Genomic DNA, 17,795 nt, shown 5'->3' on the forward strand with positions numbered 1-17,795 from the left:
CTCCTGTTTTCTCCTAAAACCTTATAATTTTACATTTTACATATAGATTTATGATCCATTTTTAGTTTACTTTTGCAGAAGATGTGAGGTTTAAGTTGAAGTTCATCTTTTTTTTCTTTTTTTGCATATGGTCAATTATTCCAACACCACTTGTTGAAAAGACTATTGTTTCTGCACTGTTTTCGCATCTGTGTAAAAAATCAATTGGCCGTATTTGTGTGAATTTAATTTTAGATTCTGTACTCAAATTTTGGTTTGTAAATACCATTCTCTATAAAAGAACCAGGGATCCCTGGAGAAATGGACAACTTAAGGATTGGGATAACTTTAGGGAGCAGGGAAAATACAACATGAGCCTGGAGCATCTGACAGTGCCAGAAAATAAAGGAGAGTGGGCCGGCCCTGTGGCTTGGTGGTTAAGTGTGCGCGCTGCGATGCTGGCGGCCCGGGTTCGGATCCCGGGTGCGCATCGAGGCACCACTTCTCTGTCCATCCTGAGGCCGAGTCCCACATACAGCAACTAGAAGGGTGTGCAGCTGTGACATACAACTATCTACTGGGGCTTTGGGGGCCAAAAAAAAAAAAAAGAAAGAAAATAAAGGAGAGCTAAACCAAAACATAACGGAGGCATGTGAAAGCAACAAAGGTGTAAGTCTGAAAGAGCTCCCAGTGGCCAAGCATACAAAAATGTGAGTAACAAAAAAAAAAAAGGTTTCCAGGCAGTGCCCTAAATTTGATCTTTGCTTGGAAGCTGTTTCTTAATTTTAGCATATCCTGCTTGTCTTGGTGAAGCTGAGAATCTCCAAAACCATTAAGTCCTGGCTTCTTTTTGTTTAACAGCCTTTCCTATAGTTTACATCTTTCACATTTTACTATAAGCAGCAAGAGGCCAGGTGGCACCTTGAACATTGTTTGAAAATCTTCTTAGTGAGATCCTATCGGGCACGTTTTACCTTCCACACCACTGAAGGTGACAGTGCGCTCAATGGTCTGCCACTACAGTACAGGGATCCTTCGTCCTCCAGTTTGCAATAACACTGACTTTCCTTTTCTGCAAGTCCTCATTTGCAGCCTTGTCAAAGACCATGCACCTTCTCTATTAGTAGTTTCTTTAAAGCACTTTAGGTTTTACTAGCACACACTGCCAACTGCCCAGTTCCCAAACCACTCCCACATTGTAGGTGTTCATTACAGCGCCCCCACTCCAAATATCAAAATCTGCATTAGTTACCTGTTGCTGCATATCAAATAACCCAACTTAGCAGGTCAAAACAGCCAACATTCACTAACACTTTCTGGAGGTAGGAGTCCAGGAGTGGTTTAGCTGGGTGTTCCTGGCTCAGTGTCTCACATGCAGTTACTGTTGGCTGTGACTGCAGTCTTACTTGAGGGCTTAAGTGAGGGAGGATCCACTTCCACACTCACTCACATGGTTGTTGGAAGGCCACAGTTCCTTGTTGGCTGTTGCCCAGAGGCTTCAGTTCCTAACCACATGAAACTCTCCCTAGACTATCTTAGTGTCCTCACAATATGGCAACTGGCTTCCTAAAGGACAATGATCCAAGAGAGTACATGCCCAATACAGAAGCCACAGTCTTTTTATAACCAAATATTTTAAGTGACATACCATTACTTCCACCATATTCTATTCATTAGAAATGAGTCACCAAGTCTAGTCCACATTCAAGGGCAGGATAGTTAAGTTTCATCTCTTGGAGGGAAGCCTATCAAAGAATTTCAGGATATAATTTTAAAATGGACTCTTTCTGTTCCAGTAACCTGCATGTCCACCCCTTCACCAATATCAGTGTCTTTATTACTGTATCTTTATAATGAGACAAAGTTGAGTAGTTCGAGTCCTCCAACTTTATTTTTTCAAAATTGTTTTGGCTACTCTACTTCCTTTGCCTTTCCACGTAAATTTGAGAATCAGCCTGTCTATATCTACAAAAGCATCCTACTAAAATTTTTATTGGAATTGTGTTAAATCTGAAGATTAAATTGATGAGAACTGAAACATGGTATGTCTATTTAGCTCTTCTTTGATGTCATTCATCAACATTTTGTAGTTTTCTGATTCACTCAAGTTTGTAGTAGCATGGAGATCCTGTACACGTTTGCTGGATTTATATCTACGTATTTCTTTCCTCTTTTTCTTTTCTTTTGGAGTTACTGCAAATGGAATTTATTTAAATTTATTTTCTAATTGTTCATTGCTAGTACATAGATACATAGATTAATTTTTGCATGTTAACCTAGTATCTCATGACCTTGCTGAACTCATTAGTTCTAAGAGCTTTTTTGTTGATTCCTTGGGATTTTCTAAGTGGACAATCATGTCATCTTTGAATAAGAGATCATTTTATTTCTCCCTTTATAAACTGAATGCCTTTTCTTTCTTTTTTTGCCTGATTACATTAGCAAGGACTTTCAGTAGGAGGTTGAATAGGAGTGTTCAGAGTGGACATCATGACTTGTTCCTGATCTTATCATTCAGTTGATCACCATTAAGTATGAAGTTATGAGTTTTTGGTATATGCCTTTTATTAGGTTAATTTCTCTTTTATTTCTAATTTTCTGAGTTTTGAATCATGAGTGGGTATTTAATCTTGTCAATATTTTTTTCTGCATCAACTGATGTGATCATTTATTTTTTTCTTTCTTGTTTAGTTTGGATAATATGTGTCAATCTATCTTTAACTTTACTGACTCTTCTGTCATCTCTATTCTGCTACTGAGTCCTCCCAATGGTTTTTTGGTTAATTTTGTTATTGTATTTTTCAGTTCTAAAACTTCCATTTGGTTCCTTTTTATATATTATCTATTTTCCTGAAGAGAATTTTTAAGTTTCCACTAAAAAATGGTCACACTTTTTGAAACAATGTTGTAATATCTACTTTATAATTCCAACATCTGTGTCATCTTGGGGGTAGTGTCTGTTGTCTCTTTCCTTATGAATTGTTGAATATTTCGTTTTATATTTTGTGCAATTCTGCATTATATCCTGGACATTTTAAACATTATGAGACTCTGGGTCCAGCTCAGGGGTGAGTCTAGGATTACATACACAACTTTATTTATTTATTTATTTATTTATTTTTATAATTTTATTTATTTTTGTCCCCCCAAAGCCCCAGCAGATAGTTGTATGTCACAGCTGCACTTCCTTCTAGTTGCTGTATGTGGGACGTGGCCTCAGCATGGCCGGAGAAGCGGTGCGTCGGTGCGCACCCGGGAGCCAAACCTGGGCCGCCAGCAGCGGAGCACGTGCACTTAACCGCTAAGCCACAGGGCCGGCCCACATACACAACTTTAGATCACTTTCTTGAGGTTCCTTTTCTCTGTCACCACCCTGACACATCCAGCTCCCAGGGGCCACTTCCTTTTCATGGTCTTCTGGTTAAAAATCTAAGGCCTCAGGTTCTGCTCTCTGCTACACATCTCATAGATACATCTACCTCTAGGTCCAAGTACCAGGAAGACAGTGAGAGAAGAAAGGCAATGGGGCTTTCCCCAACCTTTTGGCCCACAGTTCCACTGACCAGAGACAAGGGTTCTTCTCTCTCTGAGGTTTAGATGCCTGCTCAGCCACCACTGTCTTCACCACAGGAATGTGTGGATCTGCTAAACTGGTCTTACTTCAAATTCTGGTTTCCTTCCCAAATCTGCCTACTACCATTTCTTTTCAGGGTCCTCAGACAGCTGCTCCACGCATTCTCTCCAGGGTTTTTAGTTATACTTAGTAGGAGAGATAAGGTGGTGTGTGCTTACTCCATTTAAAGTGGAACGAGAACCAACCAAAAGTTATTTTATTTCCAATGATTACATCCCTAGAGGATACACTCTCAAACAGGAAATTTATGAGAGTATAAAGGAAGAATCCTGACTGGAAGCTGCATATTCCTCACTTTATCTGGTCACATTTTGCCTCAATTTTTTATTATTAAAATTTTAAACATACAGAAAAGCTTAAAGTTTAAAGGGTGACCAATGAAGATCTCTATATCCCCCGCAAAGATTCAACAACAGTTGACTATTTCTTTTACATTTTTATTTGAAAATATGCTGCAAATATCATTACTTTTCAAACTTGAAAACTTTTACATGCATCTCCTAAGAATAAAGGCATTGTCCTATATACCTCAATACCATTATCACTTATAAGAAGTTTAAACATACCACATTATCTACTACCCATTTCACCCTCATATTTCCCCAAGTGTCCCCCCAAATGTCTTTCATAGTTGTTTTAACTTTTCTGGATCAGAAGCCAATTAAGGATCACACCTTGCATTTGGTAATGTCTCTTGAATGTCTTAATCTAGAAGAGTCCACCTTTTGTTTTATTACACTGACTTTTTGAAAAATCCAGAACAGTTGTCTTGTAAAATGTCTGAAACTCTGGGTTTGTCTACTTCCTCACTGAGTAATTCAACTTGTTCCTCTATTCCCTATATTTCTTGCAAACAGGAAGATAAGTCTAGATAAGAGATTTAATTAGATTTTCATTGAACATTTTTGGCAAGAATACATCATGGATGATCATGTGTGCTTCATGCTGCATCTCATCAGGAGTCACATAATGTCAGGTTGTCCCACTAGTAGTGAAACTCAGTTTGACAGCCCGATCGCTCCATGATAAAGGCATACCTTTCCTTTGCAATTGGTATCTGTGATCTTTAGACACCAGGTAAATAATGATCCTTAATTTTTTTTCACCTAATGGGTTTTACCATCCATTGAATGTGCCTGATTTAGTTACATTAAGCATTGTAAATGATTATTTTTTTCTAAATCTATCATTCCATGTACAATTAAAAGATGGCATTCTTCAAATCAGTTTATAAAGAGCTTTCCTTTTTTCTCAATTTTTCATCAAGGATTTACTTTATTTTTACTTACCATGTTATAAGTAATTACAGTGATTATTCTTTTTGATGTTTAAATTGTCCTAAATTTGACTAGTCTGAGTGCCTTCAAGTTGGCTCTCATGTCCTTCTGACATTTTCCCCTTAGTCTCCAAGTGCTATCTTTTTTTTGTTTTGTTTCATAAAAAGGTCCTCCAGGCACAGCTTACACTCCAAATAGGGAATCAGCCATTTCTCCAAGGAGTCCTTCTTCCTTTTAGTGGGGAATGGCATTTAGAAACCAAAATCTGGGTCTAAGAAAGTATTTGCAATGAGTCTCTTTACTTGCTTCAGTTTACTCCACCTTCTGTAATACTATAATATGACTCTATTCAGTACGTGGAATTGTATCAAATTAAGAAATAATGAAGGAAAGGAAAAGGAAGAGAGACTCCATTTGGGAAAATTTTAACTTTCAAAACTAAATTCTAAATTAATAAAACCACATTTTTTAAATCATCAAAGACTTTTGGAAAAAATATATATATATTCAAAAACTGTGTGTATATATGTACACACCATACATATGTGCATGTGTACATATGTATATTTATATATATAATTGCTGGTAAGGCAGTTCATAAAAAGTGAGCTTAATAAAGAAAATTCATCTTAAAGGTTACTCTTAGAAAGAGAATAAAATCTAATGAAAGAAACAAAACTTACATTCCATTATTTTCATGTTTTTCTAAAAAAAGGCCTTTTACATTTTTTCTATGAATTTAGAAGTTTTTATATGTTTTTAGAAACCTTAGAATTTAATGGTTCTTATAAAATTTGGCAAGGCAGTGCTCTTCATATTTTCATTGATCAATTTCACCATTACTTAGTGGTAACTAGCATATTTTCTCCAGGAGAAATAAAAAAGACTTCTTCTATCAGGAGTCTGTGTGCTATTTATTATTCTCCTGATTCGTCTCCAATGAGAAGTCTTGAATTATTTGAGAGACGAATTAAACCTCACATGGCTTATCTCCTCTAAGAAATCTGTGATCCCATATTCCTTCCATTTATAGAGTTTTTCTTGATTGTGAACTTTTTTGTGTCTACAAAGATTTGATCTGTAACTGTAGGCTTTCCCGCACTCCATACATTTATAGAGTTTCTCTCCAGTATGGATTCTCTCATGTTCAGTCAGGAATGAATACTGGCTGAAAGCTTTTCCACACTGATTACACTGATAGGGTTTCTCTCCAGTGTGAATCCTCTGATGCCTATAAAGGTTGGATTTGCAGCCAAAGGCTTTCCCACATTCTCCACATGTATAAAGTTTTTCCCCAGTATGCATTTTCCGATGTTCATTAAAGGATGAATACTGGTTGAAGGTTTTCCCACATTCATTACATTGATAGGGTTTCTGTCCAGTATGAATTCGCTGATGTTCAAAAAGGGTTGAGATGCGTGTAAAAGTTCTCCCACATTCCAAGCATTTACACACCTGTTCTCCAGTATGAAGCCTCTGATGTTCAGCCAGGGATGTAAGCTGGCTGTAACCTTTCCCACATTCACTACATCTATAGGGTTTCTCACCTGTATGGATCCTTTGATGTCTATGAAGTTTCGCTCTACAATTGAAGGCCTTTTCACATTCACCACATTTATACAGCTTCTCTCCAGTATGAATTCTCTGATGTACAGTGAGGGTTGAACACTGGCTAAAGGCTTTACCACATTCCTTACATTGATAGGGTTTCTCCCCAGTATGCACTCTCAGATGTTTGATAAGGGTTGAACTGCTGCTAAATGCTTTCTCACATTCATTACATTTGTAAGGTTTCTCTCCAGTATGAATTCTCTGGTGGGCAAGAAGGGACGATCTATGGCTAAAGCTTTTCCCACACTCATTACATTTGTAGGGTTTCTCACCAGTATGAATTCTCTGGTGTTCAATAAGATGAAGACTCTGATTGAAGCTTTTCCCACATTCATTACAAATATGAGGTTTTTCTCTTGGATAAATTTGGAAGCATCTCATTAGATCAAAATCCTGTTTAAAATCTTTCCCAAAATTATAATATATATTAGGTATCCCTTCTACAGGAACACTCTGTTGTGTAACAAGAATTGTATTTATAAATAAGCCTTTCCCCAATTCAAGACTTGTATGGTTTCCATCTCCACTAATGGTTCTCTTGTTTGAGGCTACCATTTGCCTAAGAGGTTTCTTCTGTTGCTCCTGTTCTGTCCTGCTCTCAAATTCCAAAGCTTCTCCAAACTTTATGTCCCAATGACCAAACTTAATGGCCTTTTTATTCATTATTCCCTGAGATGTTTCTTCTATAAAAATGTCCTGTCTGGGAGGCAATGCTTCTATTTCAGGCCAAGTCTTGAAACCTGGAATGAATGAGAAGAATTAATGCCTCCTTTGCTGGAAGATGCAAACATGCATCAGTGGTTCAATAAAATTGGTAAAAATACATATAAAAGAGGTTTCAAACCATCTGGTCTCAAATATAGAGTTGAATCTGCAGAAAAACAAGATGGAATGGAAAGAGAGGTAAACAGGTTAAGGAGCCGTATGGGACAATACACTGGACAAATTAACACTGAAAATGAAGAGACTGCAACTTGAGAGAAGTAAAGGTAGACACAGAAGAACTGGCTGAGCAGGAGGTGTGAAGGTACCAAAAAATGTCAGCTGATAAGCTCAAGCTGAATACTATGGGACACCTCAGTTATCTGCATTTCCTACTCTGAATGCACTAGAAGCAGGTAACTTGTCTTTACTTTCTCCTTTCAACTCACATGTTGCTTTTATTACATTTTCCCCTATGTTCTCACTGAAACTCTATACACAATAATTTCTAAATATTTAAAATGTTTTTCTTAAATTCTGTGATTTTGTATGTGACTATGATTTCATATCCTAGTCTTTACAAGGGGAAACAGTGTGTTAAAAAGAGGAAGTTCATGTTTTAAAACTTACAGCAGCCCTGAAGCATGACTGTGTTGATGATATCCGATCTAAGTTCAAGATGCTAATTATAAAGAGGAAAATATGGAGCAAATCAGCCATGTGCCACAATCTACCCCTTGCAATGGGAGGAATAACAATTTTTTCATACCCTGCCACCACTTTTCCCCTTTCCATTTGATCGTGAGGAGAAACAGACACACGCATTTCTTCTAACAAGCTGCAACCAGAAGACTGACCTCTCTTTGTAGGAATCTTTTGAGACTAATGAAAGTCTACAAGAGACCTGAAGTCAATATGTCCTGAAGTCCTGAAATATACCCAAGCCCCAACTTTAGATCTGATGCTAAGTGAAATGATTTAGCTTGAGCAGATTCTAAGGAGCTCTGGGTTAAAACCTGGCTTTCTTTAATCAATCCATGACTGAAAATAGATTAAAATTAAATAATTGTATGTACTTAAATAAACTATATAACTTAAATAAAATATAACTGGATTATTTATGTTTACAAAAATCCATCTATTTTACTGAAATTAAATAATAAGAGGAACAAGAAACACAGGTTATAAATCTGTATAAAAATACAGATTTTTCTTAGTTAATATCTTTGGAAAACCTAGCAGTTTGGGCTTTCAAGGATTAACCAGGGTACCTTCTCTCTTTTTGTCCTTTCCTACAGTATGACCTTCCCCGGCCATCCAGAAATTCTACTCTGATCCCATTTCTCTTCAGAAAATTATTTAAGCCTCAATTGACCATATTTTTCTTAGAATTTCAAAACATATTTTACTTACACATTCTATCACCTTACCTTACATATACGTTTATGAAAATAATTCATTTGTTCAATGAGAACAGTGGATATGTCTTATGATTATTTGTTAATTCCTTATTGTGCACAACACAAGTACATAATCAGAATGTCTTAAGTAAAAAAATAATCAATGAATGGGCAGAATGAGTTAGTGGGAAAAATTATTATGAAGGGCAGGTGACCTGAAAAACGAAAAGATATTCTCTCCTCTCATACTGGACTCCTGAGACTCAATCAGTCATTTACTGAACAAACATTGAATAATCAGCAATGAGAATACGAAATAAATAAATGACCAAACAGTAATAGTTAATTTCTCCATGATGTGTACAGCCTCAACTGTATAATTCAGGCTTGAAGTTCAGAGAATGAAGATACCAATATCAACCATATTAGTGAAGAATGGTTTTATGAAGGAAGTTGGACAATAAAGATGATATGGATTTCAACAGAAAAAGAGGATTCTGTGAATCAGAAAGAAAGCCTGATCAAAGTCATCTGTGGGGAAGTACACATATCAGGGGAACCTTAACAGCTAAAGAAGGAAATCCAGGCTGGAATTAGTTAAAAATTTGGTTCAGCAGGGTGAGGCCAAACACAGAGTTCCTGAACAACTGGCAGAGGAATTTAGATAATAATGTAGATAATGGAAGGGGTTGTAAGTTCTCACGCAGATAATGGTAAGAAAAAAATGGTCATTTTTAGTGGGCAGCTTGGATCAGAAGAAGGACAGAATGGAATCTGAAAAACAACGAAGTTGCAATAGTCTAGCTGGATTGAGTACTTGATTGTGAGCCTCACCGCCACTGAGCTAATCATAGAGGCAATTAAATTAAATTAAAAAAAAAATTAACTAACTGCAATGTATTAGATGCCAGAGGCACAGAATTCAAGGACCTGGTCTCTCCCTTAAATATACATGATCAATTAGGAAAATAAATAACAACAAAATAACTATAATTCTTTATGATGGACACTGTAATGGATATGTTCCAAGGTATGTAGAAAGTGCTATATCAATGCAAATGATTGAAAAATTAATGCTGATTGGGAAGTAGGAAAAATAAGGAGAAACCTAAATATTAGGGGTGGCATTTTAGGCAGACAGATGGATCTTGAAGGATAAGTAGTTTTCCAGTGGACAAGATGGAAGAGGTAATTCAAGCTGAAGGAACAACATACAAATGTTAATGAGTATGCAGCTTTGCCCAGAACATGGAGTTGATGTGGAAGTGGCCACTGATGAGACTGAAAAGGAATATGGAGACAGGCTATGAAGTAGGTTTAATGTTACATTAACAAATTTTACTTTACTCCGTGGATAATGGGGAAACAATGACCTCTCTTGAGGTATAGGATAAACACCTGAGTTTCAGATGGATCACTCTGCTGGTGGCAAGGAAGGTGGGAGAGGAAAACAAGGCCCAGAGAGGGTAGATAACGTTCCCACAGCTCATTAGACTTGTAAGTAGTGGTAGGGGTACACCAAAATTAGGAACGTCTAATGCAAACCACGATCTTCAACACTCTACTGCACTGCCTACTAACTCTGTATTCAGAGAAAATTGTATATTAATAAAGATGAAAAGTATCTTTAGAAAGAATGAGCGAAAAAAAGACGTCAATGAAGGCAAAAGTCCTAGATTAAAGGTCAAACCAAAGATAAAAGCAAACTATTGGCATATCTCTGTCACGTGGTGAATAGAAACGACATTGGTGATCTAAGTTTCTGTCACTGCATTTCAGCTTTCTAGTTCTGTGATCAAAGTATGTAAAAATCTCTGATGCTCTGTGTCTTCAGATATAAAAAGAGGTATCTAAATTCGATCACCTTTAAGTGATCCTCCAGCTCCAACAACCTACAGTTTTATGATAAAGACCAACTAGATTAGAATAGGCTAGAAGAGTAGTGAGCAAACTACGGGTCTCTAGACCAAATCCAGCTGCCATCTGCTTTTGTAAAGTTCTATGAGAAAACAGCCACACCTGTATTTTTAAGTATTGTCTCTGGCTGCTTTTGCACTACAATAGCAGAGTTAAATGGTTACAATAGAGACCATATGGCCCCAAAGCCAAAATATTTGCTATCTGGCCTTTTATAGAAAAAGTGTGTGGACCCCTCAACTAGAAGGGCTACAGTGGTGATGTTAATGAGAGCTGGTTGAATATAACAGTGGGAGAAGATCGCCCAGTCTCCAAGGAGATAAAAGGGAAATGTGAGTTCAGAAGTCAGAGACAAAGGAGAGTTGATAACACTTTGAAATATGTGGTTGGTGAAAGAAATGAAAAAAAAATTATAAAGAATTCAAAATATGGCAGCAGAAGGTGGAAAGTAGTTGAAATCTGTCAGACATGAACATATGTGAACACAGGTGGAAAGAAAACCATGAAGAGCAAGAGGTCAAAGATGGTAGAAGTGAGTGAGGCTGCAAAAAGAGGAGAGGGATGGAGAATGCAGGTAGCAGTATGAGAAGACAGACATGAAGACAAGGACCTTCTCGATGCAGAGGAAACCATTACAACCAAGGGGGCTTCTGTCTGGTGGCCCTGAGCATTTCAAGAGGGCTCGGAATTTCCAGGAAAGTTTCCAGAGCACTGCCTCTTCACGGCCTGCTCATGTATAAAGACACCCTGTGCCCATTTCCCAGTCACTCACTCACCTAGGCAGGTGTCTTGAGGGATTTCTCTTTCCACCGTGCAGGGATCTTCTCCTTGTTGCAGCTGGCAGATCACCTTTGGCATTGAAAATGGAATCCCTGCTCGTGAGAAAGGAAATGGAGTTAGAATAAATGGTAGGAAGAGAAATCCCAGAATTCACAAACCAGAACCTACAGGGCAGAGAAGGCAAGCCTTGGGAGGCAGAGTAGGCAGCACAAGCACATCTGATGGGACTGGGGCTTTCAGGGGATGGATCAGGAGGTGGGTTTCGATTCAGAAACAATATAGGGCCCTGGCTATGCTGCCTCTAAGATTAGGAGCTCTATATGTTTTCCAGAATCTAAACCGGGATCTAGTCATTGGAGTAGAAGGAAACTTTGATTGGGAGGTGGCATGGGAGGAAGGCACAGGAAGGAGAAAAGAAGAGCATGAAGGGCATCACACAAAAACGTACACTTCCATCTCTACAGAGATTCATCTTTTCCTGAGGCACAGTGGGGTAGAAACCTGCACACTATGAACCCCAAAGAGGGACCTCTTAAGGTGTTCCCACAGCAGATTCTTCTTTACAGGCAAACCTCCTTACCCAGCGAGACCAGGGTGCTATAGTTCTCCAGCATCACCTCCCGGTACAAGGTTCTCTGCACAGAGTCCAGGCGCAGCCACTCGTCCTGGCTGAAGAACACAGCCACATCCCTGAATGTCACTGACTCCTGTAACGCAAACCCATTCCTGTTCACCCAGGACCATCTTCGCCACTGGAAGACTCGGTAAGAAGGTGACATTAAGATGTGTAGCAATCAATTCTGAAAATGTCTCAGGATTCTAAGTATTTCAAATCAACTATTTATGTCATTTTTGGAATCACCCATTAACTATTAAACAAATATTTATTGAGTACCCACTGGAAGCAAAGATACATGTCACCTGTAAAGATACATTTACCTCCTCCCTCCCACTCAAAATCCAAATTAAATGGAAGGGAAAAAATCAGAATACATTTAGAGCAATGCTGGAAAACTGGGGAAAATACCATCAGCAGAACAGAAACATAAGGGAATTTCTGACACATAATAAAACTAATATTAGTTCACATTTACTGAATACTTAGGGACTATGAAAGGAACTTTGTATATAGTCTCTAAATTTCAGAGGTAGATACTACGATTAAATGATTTTCCAGACGGAGAAACAGTTCAGAAAGGTTAAGTAACCTTCCCAAGGTAATACTGTTAGAAAGTGGCGGAGCTCGGATCTGAATACAGGGAGACAGATCTCTAAGCTATATTGTCAGATGGGTTTCCACTGACTATGAAAATTAAAAAAAACCAAAGGACTGTACAAGACACTACAGGTGCAAGAACGAACTAAGTTGAGAAAGTAAGTTTCTTCCAAGAGAAACCCAATTAAACCCAAAAATGTGAGAAAGCAGAGGTTGGGAAGATAGCAATTCTTGTAAGAAAGAGGTGAAGGGAGTAAAACATGGCACAATGCTTTTGGTGGGTATTTTGTTGAGAATCCATCAGAATGTAATAGGTACATCATCTTGACCTTGCAATTCTACTTCTAGGATTCCACTACAAGAAATAATCACACAACTGGGTACGGATATTTGAACAAGGATGTTCACTGAAATGTTACTTATAAGTTAATGACTGTGGTAGGCTAAATAATGAACCTGTGAATGTGACATATATGTCAAAAGGGACTTTGAAGATCTGTTTAAATCAAGAATTTTGAGATGGGGAGATTATTCTGAATTATTATCCCGGTGGATCCGAAGTAATCACAACAGTCCTTATGAGAAGGGCCCAAGAAGAGTAAGAGTCAGAAGGGGAGAAGGCGATGTGATGACGGAGGCAGAGACTGAAGTGATGTGCTTTCAAGATGGACGAAAGGGCCACAAGCCAAGAAAACAGGCAGCCACCAGAAGGTGAAAACAAGGCCAAGAAACAGATTTTCCCTCAGAGCCTCCAGAAAGAAACAGCCTTGCTGAGAGCTTGACCTTAAGCTAGTGAAACTGATTTCAGACTTCTGATCTGAATAAATTTATGTTATTTTAAGCCACTGAGTTTGTGGTAATTTGTTACAGCAGCAACAGGAAATGAATACAATGGTAAAAAAACTGAAGACAACCTACATATCTAGCAATAAGAGAATGGATAAGCAAATTATAGTGCATTTATTCCATGAAATGTTATACAGCCATTATAATGAGGTAGATCTGTATGCCTGACACCGGAATTTGGCCTTGACATACTGTTGATTCACATGAAAAAGCAAGCTGCAAACAATCTACTCTTTATCTGTATGTACTTATGTGCATACAAAAATATCTGGAAGAACACAACAAGCTGTCCACGCTGAATATTCTTTGACATCTGTGGAGAGAGGCAGGAAAGCAATCTCTCACTTATTTGTTTATACTCTTCTGTTAGGCTTACATTTGTGTGTGTGTGTGTGTGTGTTTTGAATTTTTTTAGATTCCATTTTAATCTTTATATTGACTTTTTAGCTATATCTCTGCATTTTTAGTGGTCATTCTGAGAATGATAATATACATTCTTAGTTATTTATAGTCTATTTAGAGCTACTATATGATTTCACATAGAATGAAGAACCTTGCAAGTATATGGGACCACCACCACCCCTTCTTCATGCTATAGTTGTTTTATTTTTTTTTATTTTCCTATATAAATTTTATTTATTTTTTTAATTTTTCGTTTCTTGCAGTAACATTGGTTTATAATATTGTATAAATTTCAGGTGTACATCAATATACTTCTATTTCTGCATGGATTACATCATGTTTCCATGTTCACCACCCAAATACTAATTACAATCCATCACCACACACATGTGCCTAATTATCCCCTTCACCCACCTCCCTCCCCCCTTCCCCTCTGGTAATCACCAATTCAATCTCTGTCTCTATGTGTGTGTTTGTTGTTGTTATTATCTACTACTTAATGAGTGAGATCATACAGTATTTGACCTTCTCCCTCTGACTTATTTCACTTTGCATAATACCCTCAATGTCCATCCATGTTGTCACAAATGGCTGGATTTCATCGTTTCTTATGGCTGAGTAGTATTCCGTTGTGTATATATACCACATCTTCTTCATCCATTCGTCCCTTGATGGGCACTTAGGTTGCCTCCAAGTCTTGGCTATTGTGAATAACCCTGCAATGAACACAGGGGTGCATGTATCTTTACGCATCGGTGTTTTCAAGTTCTTTGAATAAATACCCAGCAGTGGAATACCTGGATCGTATGGTAGTTCTATCCTTAATTTTTTGAGGAATCTCCATACTGTTTTCCATAGTGGCTGCACTAGTTTGCACTCCCACCTTGCTATAGTTGTTTTAAAGACTTTTCCAGTTCAGATAGTTGACAGGACTCAACATACCACACTGAGCACACTCATGGAAGGCAAAGGGTACAGTACAGTAGATAAAGAGAGTGCAAGAGCCATTCCATGTACAATCTCTCTTATTTGTACACAGAGACTATGCTGTGTCTCTGGATCTATATGAGGAATCTTGGTTTTGAGAAAGCTCAAAGGAGAAACTCTCAGCAGGGACCTTTTGTGTATCAAGCAAGGCTTGGCAAACCATCTAGGCCAGTTGCAAACTATCAGTAAAGACAACAACCCTGGGGATGGCCAGTGGCATTTAGATTTTGAATAGCACATCCACCGCCCTTATCTTGGCCACGAGTCAAAAAACAGCCATCCAGGCATCCCCAGACAAAGACAGAGCTTTTCCAGTCCAGACATAAATGAATTCTATATCCACAGTTGTCATATGCATTACATCCACCTACATATAAAAGCCATAATATTGTATTTTCGCTTTAAACAACCATATGCATTTTAAAGAAATCAAGAGGAAGAAGTATTTTATATTTATCCAAATAGCCACCATTTCTAATGCTCTTCATTTCCTTCCTAAGATTAGAGTTCCCATTTGGCATTATTTCCTTTTAGCTTGAAGAACTTCCTTTAGGCTATCTTGTAGTGCAGGCCTGCTGATGATAAACTAGCTTCATTTTCTTTTATCTGAAAATGTCTTTATTTCACCTTTATTCTTGAAGAATACTTTCATTGGCTATAGAATTCTGGATTGAGTTTTTTTTCTTGCAGCATGTCATTCTACTGTTTTCTGGCCATTGTTGTTTCTGAGGAGAAGCCAACAGACATTGAAATATTGATTCTCTTTTTTCTATCTGCTTTCAAATCTTTGGCTTTCAGTGATTTGTCTATGACTTTTCTGCCCAATATGGTAGGCACTAGAAAAAAATTGCTATTGAGTACTTGAAATGTGGCTAATCTAAATTGTGATGTGCTATTATGTGTAAAATACATTCCAAATGATTTACTAGAAAACACATATATACACATATACACACGATACCTCAATAATTTTATATTAATTATATGTTGAAATAATATTTTGGATATACTGGGTTAAATAAAATATATTATTATAGTTAATTTATCTGCTTCTGTTTATTTTTTAATGTGACTACCAGAAGGTTAAATTACACATGTGGTTTCTACTCATAGTTTACATTATACTTCTATTGCACAGCACTGGTCAATGATGTGCCTACCTGTGGTTTTCTTTGTATTTATTCTGCTTGAGGTTCAGTGTCATGAATCTGTAAATATGTTTTTTACCAAATTTGAGAAAATTATGGCCATTATTTCCTTTCGATATATTTTTTGCCCCATTTGCTCTCTCCTCTCCTTCTTGAACTCCAATTACATGTATATTAGACCTTTAACATTATTTTACAGGTAACTGAAGCTCTTTTCATCCCTGTTCTCCAGATGGGACAATTTCCACTGATCTACCTACAAGTCTCAGTGACATTTCCTTATGTTCATTTCTAAAAGTCAAGCCTATGCAGTGATTTTTTTTTAAGTTTTCAGATATTTTGTTCTTCAGTTCCAGAATTTCTATTACTTTTTCACAGTCTCTGTTTCTCTGCTTGGATTACCTATTCGTTCGTTCATTACAGGCATATTTTCCTTTAAGTCCTTGCACATATTTATAATAGTGGTTTTAAAGTCTGCCTGCTAATTCCAGCATCTGGGTCACCTTGAGATTAGTCTCTATTGATTGCCTTCTTTTGACTATTGGTCACATTTTCCTGTTTTTTCATATGTCTACCTTATCCTGGACATTGTGTAGTATATAATGTAGACTTGGGATTTTGTTTTATGTTTCTTTAAAGAGTACTGATTTTTTTTAAGTAGGTAGTTAATTTGGCTGTACTCAAATTTCAAACTCTGTCATCTCTGTAGTAGGCAGCAGCAAAAATCTCTGTTCAGTTCTTAGTTGGGCTACTTTGAGTCTGTCCTGTGCATGTGTGGTTCAAGGGTCAGCCAGAGATTTGGGCAGAGTTTATGCACAGAATTTGGGGCTCTCCCTCTCTGGCTCTCTCCTTTCCAAGGTGCTTTCCAGATGCTAAGGTTGCCCTAAACTCTGTCTTGTGATTCTTCACGCTAGTAAGACTCCAGACTTCTAACCAAGTTTTAACCATTCTGTTGGTGCTCACAGTGGCCTGTCCCTAGGCAAAATGCTATAAAAACTGCACTATTTACACTGTGACAGTCCCTTCTTCCAAATGTAGACAGTTGTCCAGTATCTGTCTTATTTGGTTTCTCTCCAGAGCCTTCAGTGGTTGTCTCATATATTTTGTCCAGAGTTTACTTGTTATCCACAGATGAACTGGTCTGATAGGAGCTATTCTTGTATTCCCAGAAGCTGAAAGCCCATGTATAACTTTTTAAATATAAAACAAAACACTCAGTGAGTCTAGACTAGCTCATGAAACATTAAGAAATAACAAAATGACAGAATCCTGGAACTGCGGACCTGAAAGACATCTTATCAATCATCTAGGTCAGTTGTTCTCATGAGTGTATGGTATCCTTCTCTCATCCCCAAGTTAAATTTGGAAATCTGTGAGGGTGTTTTTGTTTCTCACAATGACTAAGGGAGGTGCTACTGGCATTTAAGGGAAGGGATCAAGGTTACTAATCATCTGGCAATGTGCAAGACAACCCTGCACAGTGAAAGACTGCTTCATCCAAAATGCTAAAATGATCCTACTTAGAAACACTGGTAGTATAAGCTGTATTTTAAAGATGCAAAATGAGAATCTAGGTTTCAGCAGGTGATTTTATAAGAAGTATATTCGTCAGACTTTAAGCAACAGAAACTGACTTTGGCTCGTTTATAAAGAAAACGGACTGGGTAGCTGCAAGATCATTGAGAGTCCTAGAACTAGGCCTAGAAATGAGCAGAAACTAGCAGGGGCCAGGCTACATTCTGGACCACAGCCAGGATCACACTAGAAAACCAGACTTGTGAGAATACTATTGCTGTTACCGTGGAAAAGCAGACAGTATATTCTTATCACCCCCATGCCCACTAGACAGACACTGCTTTTGCTGTGTACTCCCCCTCCTTTCTCTACAAACTCACT

The 17,795-nt window shown here is 37.7% G+C and overlaps 1 protein-coding gene across 3 annotated transcripts in view; it reads right to left on the reverse strand.

Moving 5' to 3' along the window:
- Positions 1 to 4,034: 4,034 nt before the first annotated feature.
- The window catches only part of LOC101395588 (uncharacterized), a 50,893-nt gene continuing 37,132 nt past the window's right edge, over positions 4,035 to 17,795 (reverse strand). For all 3 annotated transcript variants that reach the window (XM_087429248.1, XM_087429244.1, XM_087429247.1), the window contains 3 exons: positions 11,881 to 12,007; positions 11,297 to 11,392; positions 4,035 to 7,241 (listed from right to left, as the gene is read on the reverse strand). In XM_087429248.1, coding sequence (XP_087285374.1) covers positions 5,845 to 7,241; positions 11,297 to 11,392; positions 11,881 to 12,007 — 1,620 coding nt within the window. In that variant the 3' untranslated portion in view covers positions 4,035 to 5,844. The remainder of the gene's footprint in view (positions 7,242 to 11,296; positions 11,393 to 11,880; positions 12,008 to 17,795) is intronic.

The sequence above is a fragment of the Ceratotherium simum genome, chromosome 4 (genome assembly GCF_057802395.1).
Source record: "Ceratotherium simum simum isolate JZ-2026a chromosome 4, ASM5780239v1, whole genome shotgun sequence".
NCBI lineage: Eukaryota > Metazoa > Chordata > Mammalia > Perissodactyla > Rhinocerotidae > Ceratotherium > Ceratotherium simum.